Below are 22,242 nucleotides of genomic sequence, written 5' to 3' on the forward strand. Positions count from 1 at the left end.
TCTGCCAGTGCTCACCCTGCCTACATTTATATATATTTCATTTACATTTAAACTATATGTATATGAATTCTCAGAAGCTGCTCGTATGTTATCCTCAAAAGCGCTACATGACTTTCAGGTGCAAAACTGAAAAAAAAAAAAAATCTTTGTTCATTTAAACAAGTTCTAATAATCATAGAATCATTTAGGTTGGAAAAGACCTTTAAGACAGTTGAGTCTTAACTGTAATCAACAAAATTTCTTTTTCATGTCTTCAGTTCAATGTGACTACTTAAAAAATTCATTGAGCCTTTCATTTTAGGAGATTTAAAGTTCTGGAGGTTAGAATTCTATAACTTATTAAATATCAGACAGGAGTAGAGGTCAGAAAGGCTCCCTTTCTAATCAGTATGATGCATACAACTAAGGATGTGTGGAAAGATGGTGCCATCCCTGAGCAATAAAATCTAAGAAACACTAATAAACCTAGTTAAATTACTGTGCGTAGTATAGATTTAACCTTGTACAATGAAACCAGTCCTTCAGAAAAGATTTTTTCACAATAGCAATGTTGTTGGCTTTGCATTCTCTGTAGTGTTTTTAACAACTGATGCACATTTTATTTATAGTAACAAGTTATGAGTTGGGTGGTGGGAGAAGAGGACTTTCCAAGTTCTGTAAGTTGTAGTATCCAGTTATCTTTATACATGTACTTGGCCTTGGCTATCATCATCTCATTCTCCCAAGGACATGACGTAGCCCTATCTGAGGTCTCCAAGTGATGTAGTATGGAAATATTTAGTGTCCTTAATGTGTGAAATGCTTGAACATGCAATCGTATAAATGTGGCTTACTCCAAACTGGTATCAGTAGTGAATTAGGTTACACGCGATGATGCAAGTGATGCTAACGGGTTTTGCGTGTTTTCCCTGTGCTACTTCTCCATCACCCTTTATTGCTGTATCTTCTGAATTCTCCCTTCATTTTCTTTCAACAAAGGCAAGTATGCCATGAGGGATCTGGTCCACCGACTGCCAGGCGCTAACAGCAGCAACAACTCAGCAAGCAAGGCCATGTCTGATGACACCGTCACTGCCATTTGCTGCACTCTGCATGAAGTCATCACTAAAAATATGGAGAATGCCAAGGCCTTACGAGACGCAGGCGGCATTGAGAAACTGGTTGGCATATCTAAGAGTAAAGGAGACAAGTATGTTTTGCAAATCACCTTGCACCTTTTTAACATCTCTGGTAGTTATTACTAGTCCTGAATGTGTTTGCCTCCTCTGTGCAATTGTAAGTTGAATTCTTTAGTTTCATCAGAAATCATATGCCCAGTGTGAAAGGTGACAAGAAGCAGACGATACCAATAGCAAAGGTCTGCTGTGATTTATTTTTGACGTACCATCAACAACGCATGGAGTGCACTACATGTGCAGTTTAAGGAAGAGTAGTTATCTACAATAACTGCTACCTCTAAGCACTTCCAGAAAAACATTAGGGACCAGAGTTGTTGGATTACACCCTGAAGAAGGGGTGACATGCAGGTGGAGGGACTCTGTGAAAGGAAGGGACCCCACTGCAGTTCTGTTACTGCTCCTCTTCTTCTAGGAGTGAAGAATGTAAAGTCACTGTCCCACTTCACAGCACCCTTTTCCTTGTCACCGGCTTGCTGGCAAGGTGAGGCATAGCAGAAAAGCAAATCTGTGGATTTTCCTAAAACTTTGCTTCTGAGAGAGCATTAGGATACCTATAGGCTACTTTGTGAGACAACAAAACATGCAAAGATCTTACATACGACTGTGAGATTTTCAGAGCAGCTATGGTTTCATCTTGTCTGTTTTCCTATGTACACACTCTTCACAAAGAGTTCACTCTTTATCCTTCTTTTGCCTAAAACAGATAGCCTGGTTCTCATATTTGTCAACCTGCAGAAGTATAGTGCAATGGGACTATGGCAGTTTGAAAACAAAAAGCCTTCACTGTAGTGTACAAAACCCATCAGTCCACCTACTTGAAGCTGTCATCACACAGCCTACTGCAGCATCAGAGCTCTAAAAGAGCCCCCAGAGCCAGGCCACAACCTGAAGGAAAGATTTATGCACCCTACATTTGGTATGAGAACTTATGCTCACCTATGTGATTGGAGCATTGACAATATAATCTAATCACATTTCTTTTCCTCTGTTGTCACCCTTTTCTTTCCATACCAAATTCATTATTGAAATATTCTCACGTTAGGGGTTACAATTCTCATTATAAGGGGTAAAAAGTATTAGTGTAACAAAGTATGCGATTCATGTAATTCATGTGATTCCCAAAGTTGTGGGAGCTTCCCATGCTCTGCCAGTTTATTTTCATTTGTGGTTTTATGATTATTAAATCTATTTTAATTATTTATATTTTCTAGATCAAAGGTACTGATACTGTAAGCAGGTTCATATCCATTTAAGTTGAACATATCTTTCCTCAGAATAATGCATTTGTCTACCTGTTCACTGTCTGTCAGAGGTTATTACTCCCTGTTGAGTCTAGAGTTTTCAAAGTATCATGGGCAGTTTTAGGAGCATCCAAGGGTATAATTCCCTGGCTAAGTATCGCTTATAACTGTGAGAGACATATTTATGTTGAATGAAAGTATTTAGCCCAGGTAATGTTGAGTAATATCAAAATACTCTCACAAATCACATATCCCTCCTCTCAAGTACTTTCAGTTGTAGTCCTGTGTTATCACTGATACAAGTTACACAGTTCTAGAACAAGAAAACCTGTCAACTCACAGTGCTCAAATACCCATCTTAAGTGAAAGATCCAATTTTTTCAGCTCTCAGAAATGTTAGTATTGTGCACTATTGCTTCGGTTTTATTTCTTGTAGGTAATCCATTGTTTACAGAATTGCTGTTTGTAGGAAATTCTGCCATACTCTCGATAATGCATTAAAACACTTGAGTATGAATTTATCTTCTTGAGTATGAAGCATCTGCTTCTACAAGTGCAGGATACTAGCCTAGCCATGTATCCTGTTATGCATCAGTGCCAGGAATGTAGGGCTGGCCCCACTAGCCTGTGGAATACCCCCAGGGCTTGACTGCTTGCCCTTTATGACAGCACAAGAGAACTGGTGTTCATAAGGTCCTATCGGCCAATATTGGCTTCATGTTGTTCTTGTTTCTGCTCAGTACTCACAGTTTGGTTGGCACAGTTATTTCCCTGGTTTGTCCATGCTACCAGCCATCCCCCTAACCAGTACAGCTGGGAGTATAATAAAACCAATTATGCTTGAAAGGGTTTATCAAACTCCTTTTTATTCACCAGTTACCCCCCTGTTGCTGTGCTCTGAGTGAGACATGGAAGAAACAGGGGAAAAAACCACCAAATAAATTACTAGGAAAATGCTGTCTAAGTTAATTAAATCAGTTGTGACATAAACATTGCTTTACCAGCTTGAGTGTCACCCTACCAGTGGTCCTTAGAGGTGGCAGGATGCACCAGAGCCCAACCCCTGAGAAGACTTCCTGCCCAAACCAGAAGCATGTGCTGCTGATTTTCTGGCTTCTCTTTGGTTTTGCAATCCATGTGCCTTTTCTGAGTAAAATATTAATCACCTCAGTCACTGCCCTGAACTCCATCAATCCTCGCTCCAGACTTTGGCCTTTGCAAGGTTTCTTATTGCTCTGCTGCTTCATGTGTATTATAGGTACAGCACAGTGTATGCTTCCTCAGTGGGCTGGGCTTTCTTCCCAGTCCTTTCCTATGTGATCCTTCTTCACTGAGCTGAATGCTCTTTAATTTTTTTTTTTTAAAGTTTCCTATCCCTAGAGGAATGTTTGAATCCAATTGATTGTAGTAATAGTTTATTGCTACTTTCAAAATCTTTCTGAAGAGAAAGTCAATGTGAAGTTATATATGGTTTTCAATGTGACATTGTATTGCCATGTGTAAAGGGTAATGGTGTGAGCAAGATGCAAGTCCTAACTTTGATTCCTGATGACATTTTTCGTGACTTTTTATAATCAGTTGTATTTCTGCATCTTGGCTCTGCACTTCAAAAGCAGTGCTCATCACCCATCTAGAGTGTTTATTTTGGCATAAATAAATAAAACGGATAAAACGGATAAAACGGATGCTTAATGTTTTGAGCATGCTGTCAAGAGTTGAAGTTTGACAGCATATAGAGAAAGAAACTCTGGCTTTTACGTTTTGTCTTTTATGCCAAAAGTTGTAGCCAGGACATCTTAAATGTACATAACACCAGTTGGATCCTCAACAGTTTTGCCAATTGCTACCTCTCCCATTCCTCTTGGTATGGCTTCAGCATGAATCGTTGTTCTCAGTGTGCTGAGGAACACACATTTTGCTCCTCACTGAATAATTAGTACTGTAGAAAAAAATGTGTTGCCCTGGCTTAAAAACACAATGGTCTCCAAGATGCCAGCCAAAGGTCTTATGATAAATAGGAAATGCACTTTATATTGTGGGTTTAAGTCAAAAGCAATGCATTTGAAAATCAAGTTGAACATAATCTTGTACTTAACAGTCTCTTTCTCACTCTATCTTTCTCTCTCTCTCCCTTCTGTAATATGTGTGTGTAACAGGCATTCGCCAAAAGTGGTGAAAGCAGCATCTCAGGTCCTCAATAGTATGTGGCAGTACAGAGACCTGAGAAGTCTCTACAAAAAGGTAAGGCATGGCTTTTTTCTAGATTTATCATCTTTCATACAGTTACCCAAATTTGGGGGCTGAGAGCCTTTAGACCAAAACATTTATGTGACTGGAAATTCACCTAGAATTTATAAAATCTCAGATACTTACAGCTATGAGGTTTCCCCTCATTTCTTAACATAGAAGGACCTTCTGAAAATACATGTGGTGGTGAAAAGGGGATGTGAACTTGAGAATCCATACAAAAAGTGCAGGATCTGAGAGCCGGAGAGAGTGAAGTCCTCTGTTCATAGAACAAACCTATGCAAGCTCTCCTACTGTACCTTTCCTTCTTACATCTTCCCAGCCTGTCCTGAGGAGATTCCAGATTTCCAGCCCTTCAGCTCCCAAATTTCCTCATGAGATTTTGAACAAGAGTATCTGAACGAGTGATACTTAGGGACTGGCTACATGTGGAGCTGGGCTGAAACTTGAAAGTTTCACTTCCAGTCAGCTGCCAGGCAGTAACATCATATGCTTGGTTTTCAGACAGTCTGTGGAGTCTGTAGCCATTCCCACAGGCCTGCTAACCTCTTAAAAATGAATTGCAACATGGTAACACGATCCTGTGAAACAACATTCTGTACAGCTTTTAAAACGTGTCTACTTAGTAAATGATAGCATTTAAAGTAATTTTTGCTGAATCTTTCCATACCGAATCATATTCCATGTGAGTATCATCCTGCAGATTTAGTATTCAAAGATCTTTGTGCTACATAGAATTTCACAGCTTACCTGATCTTGGTATTTGTAATCTCATCAAAGAGAGCTAAGACTTCATGTGGCACAGAAGTTCAGGTCCTAATTAAGACTGAGGCATAAAAATGGTGAAGTAGGGAAGGTTCAGAGTGGCACAGTCTGTTGTATGTATTTTGCACAAGAACTTAGCTACATGAAGTGTATGCACCAGATCTCAAACTGGCAGAAGCTGACCTTCTGTTTGAAATGCTGTTCTTTTGCATGCCTCAGCCCTGCTTGTGTCAAGCCTGAGGAGCAAGGAAGATGATTATCGAGTCTCTCCCATTGTTCACTTCCAGTATTTTCAGTCATCCTTGGCAGCCCTAGGGATACCATATGTGAAGACATTCCAAGTAATGAGCTGGTACTCAACTGTCCCATTAAGAGGTGGGAACAAACATGAGCTAGAGTAGGCTTTTCTTGACACATGGCAGTAACACACTGGAAGTGTGCATAGCCTGACTTCTGTGCATGTGGGTGGCTGCACTATAGAGGCTGAACTTTATTGCACCATAATCTCGTAGATGTTCTTACAATGTCTGGCTCATTTCCAACCTTCTATCTGTATATATATGCTGTGATGGAAAAGCAGTTTCTGGGATTGCTCCGTGCGTGAGGTAATCTATATGCTGTTTGGCTTCAGAGTGTACAGCTACCTAAAGGACGTTCTGCTGGCTGCCAGTGGGAATGCCTGGGAAAATGTGCTTACATACTAAGCATGCTTAGGGACTAAGCACCTTACGTGCTTGGAAGAACGTTTTCTGCAGCCACAGACACATACTTCTGGTGTGGAAAACAGGGCAGACTAGACTTTGTGGTAGCTTCCAGGACATTCGTAGCAGACAGATTGTCTATTCTTAGGAAGCATTTTATTAATCTCTGTATTGGCTAATTCCTACAGGCTTCACAAAATCTTAAAGTTAAGATCAGTGTCTGCTACATATTTGTATACATATGATGCCAAGCCTTGTATAAATATGGTTTCTTTTCATCAAAATGTTCAAATAGCTAATTTAGAATACTCCTGTTTGTTAAAAGACATACAATAATCTTTACAAAAATGTTTTAAATTTGCCTATAGTAGGTTGACTATTATGCTGGCTGACTGAGTTTCACCACCCTAGGGAAAATGTTTTTTCTGACAGGAAAATGAGAAAAGCTTGCATTACTCTAATGGTCAACTAGTTAAGTAATATAAAGACACTTAATCAGTGCAACCTGTATTTTGTCCATTAAAATACATATGTTAGTAAAACCAGTGAACCTACAGTCGATGGTATAATATGATCAGCACTTTGCAGTATCTTGCACAGCCTTTTTTGAAGTACAGGTTATTACATAACTATCAGCAATATTTTTTTTTTTTTTTTTTCCTGTGGCATGAAGTATCTATACAATTACTTTCAAAGAATTGGTGGCCTATACAGCGACACAATTTTGTATTGTAATACAAGGAAATTAAAAGCATCACATCGCAGTTAAGAAAAAGCAGCAGCACTTACTTTTTGAGAAACAGTATAACCAAACAGTTTGAACTGTGGTATATTTTAAAGCTATATGTTTACAGCACAGTAAGTAAGGAGAGGTAAAAAGAATACAAGTATTATATTTTGTATTAATGGGGAAAGATGTTTACTGCTGATACAATAGTAGTCAGTATATTTAGTCCAAATTATTGCCTGCATTAGCAAAGCCATGAAAACCTCTTTCACATTTCTAACTTTACTCAACATTACAGGAATCATCCCATAGCTGGCAGAGTATGAACTGCACTGACAGAAAGTCCATCCAGAGTTGGGGATTAGTGTGATCACCTAATTAATGAATTGCCACAACCAGTGAAGGACCAAAAGCCAAGTAGCACATAGGCACCAATTTCCCACTTGCAGCACTCCTCAACAAACTCTTGGCTGTGAAGTGGAAAGAACTGCAGGAGTCAGAAACTAGTCCCCCACCTGCTACCAGGAGCCCAGCTGCCCTAAGCAGGGTATATGCAATGCTTCCTGCAAGCTCCCATCCTGTCATGGGTGAGCAAGTTTTGTGGCTTTAACCTAGGCTATGACATCAATACACTTGTGTAGTGAAATTTAAATAAGGCAGCCTCTAGGGATGCTGTCAAAATCAGCTGTTGCATAAAAAGTAGGCCAAATCTAATAGATTTCTGAGTTTCAGCTTCAGCTGTGTTATTCTAGTAGAACAGTAGTGTGTAGAGATTTCATTGTGCTGCTCAGTGTGACAGAGATTGCCTGTTTCTCTGGGCCATTCAAAGCCAAAAACTGCAGCAGCAACTGCAATGATTCAGTTAGCTTCGTTGACCAAATCAAGCAATATAGCCTCTCTCAAGGTTGTAGTGTACAGTATATTTTGACAAAACAGAATTTTAAGGTCCAATCCATTTTTATCCCATAAAATGCAGAATTATTCCACAAGTCAGTGGGATGGGAGGCATATAAAAATTATATCTAGTAAGACAAGTTAAGCTAGAGATACAAGTGTTTCTGGAAAAAGAGTTTCAGGGTAGCCCATGTGCTGTGTTGGAACAGAGCAGCAGAGCAGATGTGCAGAACACACCCTGCAAGCAACACAGCTTCAACAGTCCAGAGCTCAGAGTTCTGGTACCCAGGAACTTCTCTGCAGTGGGCTGATCCTGCTCCCAGTGAAAGCTATGAGAAGGCCCTATTGATTTCATAGGTCTTTTCTCTAAGGCCCCAGAACCCAGGCACTGGAACTTTTGCAGACAGCTGAACTTTACTGCAGAGACAGGCTTACTAAGAGGCAGGATCCAGTGTGTCCTGGGATTTCCAAGATCTTAGAAGAATGGAAGACTTGTGTGTCGCTTTCATTCAGTTTTCTGGAGCAGGAACATTGTGCCCATTTATTAATAACTAATACAAGAGTGGTTGCACGCTTTGGACTGTTTGCCTCTCTTCTCAAATAGGTTTTTATCCTCTGAAAAACATGTTCAGGTGGACATTGTGGCTTCTCTGGCTCAGGAGAATGATGGATAGATTTCTAACTTCCCACAGCCTGAGCTGCAGCCTCAAGGAGGAGGAGGCATTGACTTTGTTGTCTCAGTTTTCACATGGAAAGCTCTGTAAGTCCGCAATAGCTTCTGCACTGTGTTTGCAGAGCTGTGTCATGCCCTGTACCTTCCACTGACAGGTTCTACACAGTGTACCAGGATTTCCAGTTCATAGCTGTGTTGTGGCTTTAGTGGGACAAATAGACTTGTTAGGTTGGGCGGGCATGGAGAAGGCACGGAAAGTGAACAGTCATCATTGTGGTCTTGGAGTGAGGTCACAGTGTTTACTGTCCTTTTAGGCTTGTGCTTTGGGGAAAAAAGAGAATTTCAATCCCCGAGTTGAATTGTTTATTTGGCATGAATGGGTAGTTTGGCACTATCCTAACACAGTCAAACAAGGAAAAGTTGTGAAATGCGTAAATGTTTCCAGTCCTAAACTTACAGAAGAAAAATCTTGACAGGCCAAGAGGGAGCAGTGAATTTAGTCTGGAAATGAAGGAATTACTAGCCATCCCAGGAGTTAACTATCAGGTCTTTCATCATTAAAAAGTTCACAGGAAATACTGCTCAGTTTGCTGAGCAATAGCTGAAACAGAATTGTAATCTGAAAAAAAATTCCCACCAAGAGAAAAACAAGATTCAGGTTCAGTCCCATGTACACAGTGTTTAGACTATCTAGTGTGATTAATTGCTAAATACCGCTAAAGCTTAGCAAGTAAAAAAGAGGTGATCATTGCAATTTTTCATCAGTAGGTGAAATAGTCTCCCAAAGAATGACTTTAATGTCATGTCATTTTTAGACTTGTTTGTTCTCCACAAATAAGATTTGTATTCCCATAAATAACCATTAATCTACCTGGTTTTGTGAGTCTGTTCCAAAATAATTAAAATCTGATTTTGAAAAGTGCTTAAATGGTCACATGGTCTATAGCTCCATCGGTGGTTCAGTGGCTTAGCACTTATGAAAGAGACAGGTAGGGGATCTAACCCGCTTGTCCCTGTGCTTGAGACTTATGGTACACCCTTCTTCAAGTATCTTGGTAACCTGGACAGTCAGCAGGAGAAGTAAGTGCTACTTGAAGTCTCCAGAGAGAGGTCCTGTCCCATTTATGTTTAGCCACCTAAGCAAGGTGAAAGAAGCTCCTATGGTGATTCCTTAAAGACACCTATTTCCAAGTCAGGTCAACTAGACCCCACTCCTGTCTTTGGGATATTAGCTGGTTGAAGATTTGGGGACACCTTGGAAAACACACATGTGACTGTAGAAGAGCAGATTTCCATTAGCTGGTAAACTTTTACCTATCTCAATATTCAAGAAAATTACCAACTACTCTTAAATACAGATCGCTTGTTAAATTGCATGAGGAAATTTGAGCAAAAGGGTTGTGCTGAATGAGCTTAACATGAAATAAAATTTTTTAGCTAAAACCAAGATTTGGTTAGCATTAAATGTGTGTAACATTAAAGAGCTGGAGGAACTGTCAGTAAGAATATATATTCTATTAATTGGTTTGCTTTGCCTAATCACTTAGGCTCAAAAAAAAATGATCCCAGGATATAAGCAGAGATCACAACAAATATATAGAAATAATTTATTTCCCATTTATTGTCATAGGTTCCTGTTCTGCATAGAATAATAGAAATGTTTGCCCTATTCGCCTGTCATATGAATAAAAATACCACCAGTTGTTTGAAACCAGGAGGGCTGTTAAAGTCGGTCATCCTTCAGTGTGTAGTGTGCCATTTACAGATACTTTTGTGACAGGCATTTAATGAAGTCAGAGTAGTCACTCTGAACATGTCCTTCTCTGTCATTGCCTGGAAAAGATACTTAGAAGTATCTTAGAATCAGTTAAGCCAGTCAGATCTACAAGAGGACTCATCTCGTGTGACTTTCAGAACTATAAAATGATGATTCCACGAGAAGGTCCTTTATGGCTAAATGTTCCATGAAAATTGCCAGTAATAAACTTCAAAACCCTAGTTCAAGGAGTTTTAGAATCGGAAGTCCTTTCTTAGGTAAGATATACCTACTTGCCCTTTTAAAATGCTAATTGCATCATGCTGTCCTGTAGACTTGCAACACATCATTTGGATTTTTCTGCTAAGGTTATTGTCAGTCTGGTGTCTCCCAAAAAGATGCTGGTTTAGGGTAAATTTATCTAGTGATAAGGTCTGCGTGGAATTTAAGCCCTACATTAAGGATCTAAATTCTACATTCAGAACATAATAGATGATCAGAAAAATGGCTTGACTTGAAAGAACTATTCATGTCTTCAGACTGTTCATGAGCTTATTTATTTGGCAGTGCTGCTCCTCCAGCAGGACTTTATTTATTTCTGTACAATTAGCAAAGCCTTTTTCAGATTATTACGTCACCTTTTTAGAAAAGGGTGGATTAATTTAAGGTAAATCTACCAGTGTAATATAAAGCTAGATTGTCGTTATAGAGAAGACATTGTCTAGAGCCCATTTTTATATTAACTGTGAAAATGCAAGTACCTGATTAATAAATGATTGACTGATTGATTGATTTATGGCAGTGGGCGGCCCCAAGCTTCAGTGTGACTGATGACAGAGGATTTTCACCAACCCACCACTCTGGGTCATGGCACGCTCAGCATACTCTCTCCCAGAGCCAAGAAACCAGAATCTATTCCCCAACGCAGGTATTCTGGCTGTCAGCTGACCAGCAATGAATTGTTATGTTTCATGCATACTGAGATTTGTACCCAAAAGAGTTCTACAGGACACGTTTGAATCAAAAGTAACAAAGCCTTACTAGAGAATATATTTTTTACATATACAGCTTCATTTACTGAACCTTGTATATTCTAGATGGAAAGTGTCTCGCTTCACTTAGGAGAGTAGTCCCATCCAGTCTGGAGCTCTGAGCAAGACTGCAGAGTTTTGCTCTCTCTGAGGACAGCACATACCAGAGACAGGGACAAGTGCATCACATTCAGTTCCCTGACAACCTTTCTAGCATTTCTTTAAAATCTCTTTTTTGAGTGCCTGAACCTTTCAAACAGAAAAGCACTTATTGATAAGCTCTATGTTGCAGTAGCAGATTCAATTTATCCAGCACTTTGCTAGCTCTTCTGGCCCGATGGCTTCTCTCGAGGAAAAGGCAATAGCTGCGTATTTCAGTAAGAGTATCCCAAGTAAACTAGGATATCTAGAGAAAGATCAGTGTGTCCAGGAGTCAGGTAAATTCTTAAAAGGCTAATTTTGAAAATCTCTATTAATAGGAACAATGGAGGTTTCCTTCAGATGTTAAATACTGTTGATAAGAATTAGCACAACTGGGCATTTTTTTTATTAGAGGCGCTATATAATTTTAGGTGCTAGAATTACGTTTCCTTAACCAAGTGTAGTCTTTTGTTCTTAATATTTTCTCATAATAAAATGTGAATCTGTGGCATTATTACAAAACCAGAATACATTCTGTCTACACACAGCGTTCAAGTATATCTATGGAGAAACCTTTCTTTATATATATCTATATGTATGTATAGGCTTATATATATAACCTATGTATATAGATTATAAATATGTATATATAGATATACACAAACATATAAGTCTGTGTATTATTTCTTATAAAATATTTAGAGAAAATAGGAATTTATGTGGTTTTGCTGGTCACACAGGACATAGTAGTTGTGCTCTTTCTTTCAGTTATTTTTTTTTTCCCCACTAAGTTTGCCTGGAAGAGAGAAGACATCAGAGGAGATTTCATTTAAATACTTTAGACATAAGTATCTTTGCAGGTCAGGGTAAATCCTTTTAATCTTTAGCTAACAGGAATGTGATACTTAAAACACCCAACATGTCGTCATCTGACAGATGACATTACTTTCATTTGTTAGTCAGGAATTAAGGAAATTCCTAAATTGATTTTAAATAAAGGAAATGTGGAAATTTTCTTTGGAATTAACATATTCAGGCCTTCTTAAAGCATCATCTGAGTAATTTTAGATAGAGATTCTATAACCAATATAGAAAAAAAAAATTTTAGTCTTCAAGTAGATACTTTTTTTTTCTTTCTGTTTCAGTCTTTCTTGCCTAAAAGCATGTTATTCATGTTTACATGAGCATTTTAAATTCAGCTTTCTAGCAAATGACAATCTTGTTAAATATTTAATTATGAAATTGTCATTGGTTTCAGTACCAGTGAAAAAGTTAATATTACTGATTTTGTGTGTGTGCCAGCGTGTTGAATTGTTGTTAATTCTTCATTTTATGCTGTATATTAGTTTCCGGTGTTCATGTAAGATAGGTTTGCCTTTCCCAATGCACAAGCAGATATGAAGTATTTCTTCATTAAATCTAAGGCTTATTTTCTGTTCTGCAGGAAATAACAGGTAGTAGCTGCAGACCAAGGAATAATCTGTTCATCTTTTCACCCTCTTTCTTTGAGACACAAAACCTTTTCAGTGAGGAATGACACCTTAGTCTGGGATTTAGTTTTTCTTTTTACCTGATGCTGCTTTTTTTCAACATAATTAGCACTAGGCAGCACTAGTGTATAGTATAAACTTAGCATTTAACTTCCTCTTTTGATTTCATATGTCTTCCCAGAGACTGATATTTTAAGAATCGTTCAAAACTTTGTCAAGTCAATTTTAACACCTGTGGCTTTTTCATTGCAAGTTGCCTGCTTAAATAATACCCCATTTGTCTATACAATAGGAATTTACATGTGATGATAAAATCATAAAGCCTAAAGAGGAAATTGTGCACAGAAACTGAGCTGAGCTATGCCAGTATAACCTCTGGTATATGCAGAAGTATTCAGAAATAGTCACATGTGGAAAAAATGGTGAATAAACTGCTTGAGAGAGATTCTCGGCATTTGGCATAACACAAATATATTAAGTGTCTTCATCTAGCTGTGTTATCATTCTAAAGCAATTAGCTAATTTTCATGAACAATATAGAAAAAAAAGGACAAGGCTTATATGTAAAATATTACAAAATAGCTAAGTCAAACTGAATGTTATTTCGATTTTATGTAATGTAAATTATTATTTCACTTGTGCAGACAAGTAGATCATGTTCTGATTTTTCTAGCTTATTCATCATACCGAATTATCTTTTTCCTAGTTCCTTCTAAGCCTCTTTGAGTTTATTAACAGTATCAGACAATAATAGAAAGAGAAGGGATTGTCATTATGTTATTATAATTTTTTCTTTATTTTACGTGGTCTGAAGAGGGTAGAATCTCTTTCAGAATCCAAAATATTAATGTTCTTTAGTGTGAGACAATGACAATACATGGAGTATCAAAATTTGTCTTTCTATATCAGTTGTTAGAGGGAGATATTTTTTAATGCTTTATGCTTCTGAATTCCATAGTTTACTGTATAATAGTAATTTATTTTTTAATAAAATTTTGCATTTTACATAGTTAAATTCTTTGTGATACTCTCAACAGATATTTACTCTGTAGTATCACTTACTATTCCTTTAATCGTGTTTCAGTTATTTCAATATTTGTGTTTCTTTCTAAAACATTTTCCACATTTACTATGATGTTTAAAATATTAGTGTTAATCTTAGAAGCAGTCTTTGCTGAACTGAAGATTCAATACTGATGACAGTTTTTTCATGACAGCAGTCCTGTGTAGCTGAAGCCAGACCTTGCCCATACTTACACTATTTTGGTGCAGGCTTTTTTACTGAATGGTATCCAAAAAAATCAGATATGATGGCTAAGCACAATTAAAACCAAACTAGTGGGGGTCTTTTTGCACTTCTTGCAAATATTTGAATTTCTTCATGACGTCGTATCTTCATTTTTGCTGGCAAATATATATGTGCATATATGTATACACAAATGGGGATGTGGCTATATAAAAACTCCAAACACAGCATGGACATAGAAGACAACTGCCTTGAAGCATGATGTCTAAACAAAGAGAGCTTGGGAATACATGAAGGATTAAACCTTAATGGTCTGAGCTATGAGCTTATAAAGCATTTACTACGCTTGACTGTTGTTTTTCCCATGAGAGCCTTAAAGGCATGATAGTGCTTTCCTTTAATAGCAAGCACTGTAGCAAGTGGTAATTCAACGACTGAACTTAGAAGTAATTCCTCTAAATTATCAGTAAGAAGTGCATGGCAGCTGACACCGTTCTCATCCAAAACTTGCTAGATTAAAGAGGTGCTAAACAAATAAGAAAAGAGTCAAAATTTGTCCAGATAGTTCTCTAGGATGAGCTGTATGTATATGTGATGGTAAAGCACCCTGAGCATTGATAGTAAGTCTCATGGTAAGCTTTAGCTGACTCACCTGTCAACCACTAGGTATTTTTCACATGAAAACCCAAGTCCATTTTAAGGTAACTAAATGCAGATCTAGAACACAGAAATTTAATCTCAGTCTCTAAAGTACTCCACCCTTTGAACTTCTCCAAAGCAAAGAAAATTTAAAATGCAGCCCAGGTGTCAGTATATTTGACTTTGAGCCTTCTTTCTGAAGGGAATTTTATAACTGAAGTTTCTGAAATATCCTTAGGGTAGAGGTACAGGTAGGCATCCAGAATCTGGAGGGTTATGCATAAGTGGAAGGTCAAATCTACAGAATTTTTCTTTTCAAAAGTACAACTCCTTAGAATAAGATTGGATTTTAATACTTGAATACAAAGTAGATACCTAAGAAAATCATCTGCACGTCTTTAGGGACTGGGACCATTTTTAGTCCACTTAAATAATGTATTAAATATTTAAAAACAAATACCAATGTCATTAATTAATGGTAAACAAAGTTTAGCTGGATTCAGCTGTACAATACTACATGGAATCCAAAAGTCTTTTCTAAAGACTTTCAAAAGTCTTTTAAAGATACATGCTAATAGAAACCATTTTTAAATCAAGTCAGTCTTTTTCTCCAAAATTCTTTCAAGGAACATGATTTCTACCATTTAGAACAAAATATACAAAATCTAGATTCAGACACAGATGAAAGTGCATGTGTAATAAAGAGTAGGGGTGAGAAACTGGGTTTCTCTCAGCAAACTTTAACAGGCATGTTGGATGACTGCTGATAGTTTTGCAAATGAAACAGATCAGTAGAACTTTTACTAGTAGTAGTAGCATACATAAACAGCACAGAGGGGATGGAAATCAAATTGCGTTTATTGCTATGGCAGTCAAAGCATATTTTCTTTTCAGAGCTAAATAGCGTAGCTGTGATGGGCAGCTGTGTAACACCTGACATCTAAACAAACATCTAAAACATCTTTCGCTGATGCTCTTCTGTGTTGTTGTACTTGCATTATCATCAACCTCATTCTTCCAGGTCCTATAAGGAGGTATGACCAGTACTTGTAAATTCAGTCAAAGTTCAATTAAATATTAAGCTGATGCATCAGTCTCCTACTTTTGCTTCTTTGATGTTCTACATCATCTAATAATGGGTGAGGAAAAAACGACTGGGAAGTGCTTCTCTTTTCTTTCCTCTCTTCTTCCTAAAACTGCTAGCAGAATTCAAAAATGGCCTGAATATGTCTGCCGTTTCAGACTCAAAGGGAAAAAAAAACCAACTTGTATTTTGAAAGGAGTCTCTGTTGTAGTGTGTGTGCTTTGTTCTGAGAATTTTTTTTACTTCATTTACTATCTGATACAGTTTGTCTTGATAAAAGAGCTTTAACTTCTACCTGCAGAAAGTAGAAATGAAAAGTTTCACTGAAAGTTTCCAACTTGGTTTTATTACCTTTAATTTTACAAATTGCTTCTAGAGAAAGTTGTGGTTCCTATAAAATGACAGTTGTAGACTTTGGTGCAACTGTGTCCTGAGTGTTTGAGTTAACAATATATAAGCTCTTACTTACCAAATCAGAAACTCCTAAAGGTATTGCAGTAAAAAACAATATGCCTTTCCTAATATTAAAGTCCAAGTGTGTTGGTAAACTACATGTTCAAAGCAGCATATTGTTAAAGCTCATACAGCTTACCCATAATCACTCAGATCTCTAACTCTCTAGTTTGTGTGTTTATGTTAACTCTATGTTTGTGTGTTAAAGAACTTTTGACCTAAACCCCAAAACAATGTGAGTTTACCTAGTGGTTTTTCCAAAGGAACACTAGTTCCTTATTTGTCAAGCAGCTACACATTTTAATAAAATGATTCCACTCTTCTCTGCCATAGCACCACTCTTCAGGAAGCACAAAGTCCTAATGGCTTTTGATCACAGTATCATCTGTCCTACCATTTTTTTCATTAAGAGAGACAATGGTGCAAATTTTATTCTGATAATGATTTTTTTTTTTTTCCATGTTTTATGTTCACAGCTATTTGGTTGATTTTATTATTTAACACATGAAAAGTAGGAGTAAGAGATGTTGATTAGTTTCTAGTGTTTGTAAGGACAGTGGACTTAAGAAGCTGACCCTGAGCATAAAGTAGTATTTATCCTACCCCTGAGATTTTGTGGCCAAGAGCCAGAATTTGCGTTTCCTGGGCATAAACATATTAAGATGGGTAAAATTGCATTACTGGAATGAAAATGATAATACAAGTCAAAAATTATTGTGAATACTTTCTTGGATGTGAGGGGGTGTGTGCATACAAGATAGAAACAAAAATATTTCTTTGTGATTATAACAATTTACATTATAGCTTATATACTTTATGCAGGGGCAAATAAAAGAAGAACAGAAATTCTACCTGAAGGGCCAAATACTGCCTTCATTCCCTCTAAAATATATTAAAACAATTTTATTTCTGTTTAAGAGGCAAACTGATACTTTGAAAAATGAATTTATTTCATTTTATTGCAACGTTTTGAAAGGTTTATTATTTACCTGCAAATAACCTCAGCAAAATGAATAATGAACTCTGCCATATCTGAAGTCTTGTCCTTCATGCTTTGCCTCACTAACAATTCCTTTTTCTTATAGCCATTTTATTCATCAGATTAGGTCTTGTCATCTTTGCAACTGGCACAACAGGAAATCAATAATTAATTATGGATAGATAAAGCCTCAGTGATTTCCTGAAATGTCCCAGAGTTGCACTGTATAAAACAAGCAGGGATAGTTACCTAGCTGTTTCTCACTTGGATGGATTTACAAGTAATTAACATACCTCCCCCTTACCATGTTTCTTTTCATACTTAAAATCGAGAGATGAGATATAAAATTACAGTAGAAGCTGTGTGATTTGAAGATAGATTAGATAGAACTTCATGCACAGAAAAGCACTTGAAAGAGAGAAAACTGGCCAAGGCCATCAGTGGTTTTTTAAAGAAAAAAAAAAATGGTTGATACTCTCAAAAGAATATAGTACCTCAGGCTCTGCGATGACAAGGGAAAAACAGGGAGAGAAAATTTTCCAAATGATTTTGGGGCGGAACGCTGACAACAGGAGAATAATGACATTGCTTTCAGAGAGGCTGAGATGGAAGCTGGGAGGTACGTGTCTCGTTTCACAAGGAACGAGTTTAACCACTGATTCTGAAAACATCCCTTTAAAGAGCCTATAGAAAACTTAATAATCCTCACCCAGTGCCAGACAGTTTTGCTGTGGCTAATGACTGTCTGACTGCACCCTTCTTTAAGCCTCATGCTGCCCTAAATATGTGTTTGTCTTTCAGCTTCTTAAGCAATTGAACTTCTGCTGTGTCTGGGATGCAGAAATGGTCACTTTTCAGTAAAAGCCATTTGAACATTGAAATTCAGGGTAAAAGGAGCAAAATGCTGAGCCCACTGTGCATTGTCAACCAGGAGACTGAAGTGGGGAGGGCAGGGGGAAGTGTATCATACTGGGGAGCCCCCCAGAGTCAGGTACTGAGGTGGGGGGCCGAGAGCCCTTGGGAGAGGTGGCTGCTCCAGTGGTAGCTTTGCTGCCCGCCTGGCTTGGTCCATCCCTGCCTGGCCCAGCCACCACTGCCCGTTGCCTTAGCTTAGGAGATGACACTGCCCCTGCAGTGCTCTCAGCAAGGTCTCTGTTCTCTCCCCTCCAAGGGAAGAGTGAGCATCCTTCGTCCCGGCTTTGCACAGAGGTAGGTGTTGTACTCCTACCATAACCTACAATCAGTAAGTAACTAGTAGCAACAGCATCGTAAGGCATGGGAAGCAACCTGTATTTTCCTTTAACCACTTCAGCTAAGTGGTTGTGCTATGAGCAGCTCCTGCACTTCTATCCAAAATACTACAGTAGTTTAAAAATCCCTCAATCTTGAATAATTTTTCTGTTTTAAGTCATATTCTTAATTTCATAAGCTGTGAAAATAAGACTATAAACATAAATAATAGAATCCTTAAATTAATATGAATTCCAAGGATCCCTGACTTCACTTTTTTTCTGTCGATGGCCTTGGCTCAAAATTCTTTGGGAGAGGAGGGGAAACAGCACAAATGGGTAAGCAACCCTTTGTCTTTTGAAGCCACTGAAATTACTCCCCATTTCCACTTGCAGACTTAATGCAGAATTAGTTCAAAGGATTTAACCCAAAGAGCAGCCACTGGTGTGTAAGCTTGGACAACACCAGGATCTTCCAGGCTCAACCTCTACTCCTTCCTTCAATAATTTATCTTGAGTTACCACTTTGGAAGCAAAAGACAGAATCCTAGTAGTAAAAATGTCACTATACAGTTCATAATTGTTTGTAGCTTAGCTGATGGCAGTAAGAAAAAATTCACTAAGTAGATTTATTCAGAATAGATAATAAAGCAGTTTAATAGCCAGGAATTCTCTGCTGCTTTTGAGTTTTCCTGGAAAGAACCCAAGCAGATCCAGAAAGGACAATCCTTTCACCATATTTACTGATAATAGGATTTGGCACTGTAAATTCAAATTAAAAAATGAAAGAACACCTTTTTTTTAAATTAGTTTATCTAAAACTAGCTGGTTTGTTTATCAAGAGTGTTTCTACAGTTGTTGAAGCTGTAAGAATTTCATTTAAATCCCTCTTCCAAAGTAAACACACTTCAAAGGCAAGGGCTTTTTTAGAGAACAGCCATCTCTCCTTCAGCAGTTGACATTTCCTTGTCACCTCCTTCGATGGCACCCAGGGAGCAGTCCTGCTAGCACACTCAATATTAAGGTGTGTTGTTGGGGGTGGTTAGCCTCTGCTGTCATGGGGATAGCAGAGTGAAAGAGAGAAGTCAGGCTCAGTATCTCTGGTGAGAAACACTGGGAAATTTATTTTTTCTTCCTCTTCTATTAAAAGAAAATAATATGACCCCAGGCTATAAAGCCCAATGATAAGTGTGGTGGGTGGGTAACGTTTAAACCACATTATTTCAAGAGCTCCATGTGTGGATGACCCCAACCTTGTTACCATTTTAGGTTTCTTATTGCAGTCAAGTCGTGCACATAACTTTCATATGTCCATGTATGTAGATAATTTGTTCCAGTTCTAGTTTTTGTTATGTCTTATTAGCATCGTGACAAAAATTCCCAGTAAAGAATTGCCCAGACACGTGTAAGTCTGATGAGCCTTGACTTAATTCAGATCAGATTTATCTTTCACTCTAGACAGTGTCACACTAGTGCAGACCAGTCAGGGTGTTTCATTTAACCTGACAGCAGTGTTTCAGGTTGTGAAAGAAGCAACACCAGTAACTCAGAGCAATGTCTGGCTGAGTTTCAGGGTGAGTAGATTCTACATTATGTACATAGAGGCACTTTGCCTTGGTGCTGTATCACCTACTTCTAACCCCGTGGTGGGTCTAGTTACCAATTCCTGCAAGTGGTTGCCTAGCAAAACCTCACATTTCTACAGCTTATTACCATCACGGGAGCAATTACTATTACAACTAATATCCTGGAATCAGTAAAATGCTAGCTTACAGATAAGGAAGTAGGATGAGAAAACAAGTCTGCTCCTGTATGTGTCGAGTCATTTGGAAGAATGTCTGTTAAACCAAGTCACAAGCGGATCAGGCCAGAAGCAAGAAGTAGCGTGCTGGAGAGTTTGTAAACTGGAGGGAGGCAGGATACAACATTCTCTGTAGTTTCTCAGGCTTTAGCTGTTTCATTGTTGGATTTGTTGCTTTTCTTTTTCTTTTCCCTAGTGGGATTTCTCTGCTTCCAAGAAATTGCTGTTTTTCTTTTTGACAGTGTTAGGACATCAGTGGCCAGGAGTCAGGGCACACTATGCTCTTCAGCACTGAAAGATGCTGATGTGCATGCAGCCACAATAAGTTTTTCTAAACCACTCACTGCTTTTTAAGTCAGTGCTTCCTTAGAAGCTGACAGGCATAATCAGTCTAGAGGGTAGGGCTGCTTTTTATTTCTGTTGCATGGCTATTGGCACATAAGGTGATGTGGTGTTTCCTTCTGAGTGGATGCCAGGAGGTCACCCAGGGTAGGCACCACAGCGAGGCTGGTGATGTTGGTGCTCCATCACTTACTCCACCACCCATTCCTTGGCCACCTTGTTGTATCTGGTTCCATCTCTTTCCTCTTTCTGAAATCTTCAGGTAGGACCTCTTGTTACCTGTTGCACCAGCATGGTGTTCATTGCCATCAGGGCTTAATTTCATTCAGGCCTCACAGTGTTACTGTTACCACAAGTGGAAAAAATGTTTCTGTTATCACCCACCTCTGCAAGTTATCTCCTCAAGTCAAGGACTCTGCTAACAGAGTTCTGAAAATTTTAAATTCTTGCAAACAGAACAGAAAACTGGTTTCTCTTTCCCCTTACATGTTAAATACAAAGAATAATGTGGAAAACTCAAATTATATTTTCGTATACCTATTTAAGTTTAGTCATCCTGACAAAACAATTATTTCCCATTGACCTGGAGAAAATTATTTATTTTCAAAATTACTTAAAGTTGAGCAGGGAAACAAAGGACCTGTTCACTTCTTAAGCCAAATAAAAGGTGATCAGTGACACTACAGTATCTCTTTTTTTTTTCTCCAGTGGTTATCCAAATCCCACCCCAAATCTAATCCCTGCAGCTTTCCCAAGAACATATAATCAGAAACATGTCACTGCTAATCAAGCTTTAACATTTGGATGTAATGGTGTATAACTGCGGGAGAATACACACATTCATTATTGTCAAACTACAGAGAAATGCCCAGAAAATCAGGACAGATAATGGTATTTCTGTACTCTGGTTGTTCTCTGCCACCTGTAGTGTGCATTTGCCACCTATTAATTAATTGCTTTGAGTTAACAAATGCATCCATTCTGTAACAGAATTGCATTGAATTTCTTTCCAATTTGTCAGATCTTTTTGTCTTACTTTTTCTCTCCTGGATCACGTTTGTGGATGGTAAATTGGTTTCTGAAATGCAGTCTCACACACTTTGCTTTTGAGTTAGCTTTCTTCTCTGCAGGACACTGCTATATACTGTACCTTTAAGTGCCCAAATCAATTTAATTAAATTTCATTACAGGCACTAGAGCTGAAACAAACTAATGAAAGCAACCATCACGTCAGGTGGTATTTATCTCAGCATTAAATTGAAAATACTCCCTTTAGGCTCTTAAAAATTAGTTTCAATATTTAATGCTAATAGCTTTTGGAATTGTTGATGATGATAGTTTTAATGAATTTGTTCCAAACTGTTTACCTTTCCAAGGAAAGAAGCTTGTTCGTTGTGGCAGAAGAGAGTTAAAGATACACAACGTAAAAGTATTAGGGTTTTGAAATGCTGTGAGGTCTGAGAGCTGCCCATAAAGCTGTTGAAAAACACCATGAAGGCTGTGATATGGTGACAGCCATGTGCCTTGTTTAGTCAAAAGCAGTTCCAAGTCACCACAATACTTGTGTAGTGTTTATTGTTTGCCTAGCTTGTTTTACTGAGCTGCTTAGGCCTGCAAACTTGAAA

At 38.0% G+C, this 22,242-nt stretch overlaps 1 protein-coding gene across 1 annotated transcript in view; it reads left to right on the top strand.

Moving 5' to 3' along the window:
- The window catches only part of LOC103782376 (catenin delta-2-like), a gene marked incomplete at its 3' end in the record, with an annotated part of 32,997 nt that overhangs the window by 3,167 nt on the left and 7,588 nt on the right, over positions 1-22,242 (top strand). Inside the window, exons 2-3 of the mRNA XM_008950144.1 lie at positions 979-1,189; positions 4,576-4,660. Coding sequence (XP_008948392.1) covers positions 979-1,189; positions 4,576-4,660 — 296 coding nt within the window. The remainder of the gene's footprint in view (positions 1-978; positions 1,190-4,575; positions 4,661-22,242) is intronic.

Source organism: Merops nubicus, unplaced genomic scaffold (genome assembly GCF_000691845.1).
Source record: "Merops nubicus isolate BGI_N331 unplaced genomic scaffold, ASM69184v1 scaffold38011, whole genome shotgun sequence".
Lineage (NCBI taxonomy): Eukaryota > Metazoa > Chordata > Aves > Coraciiformes > Meropidae > Merops > Merops nubicus.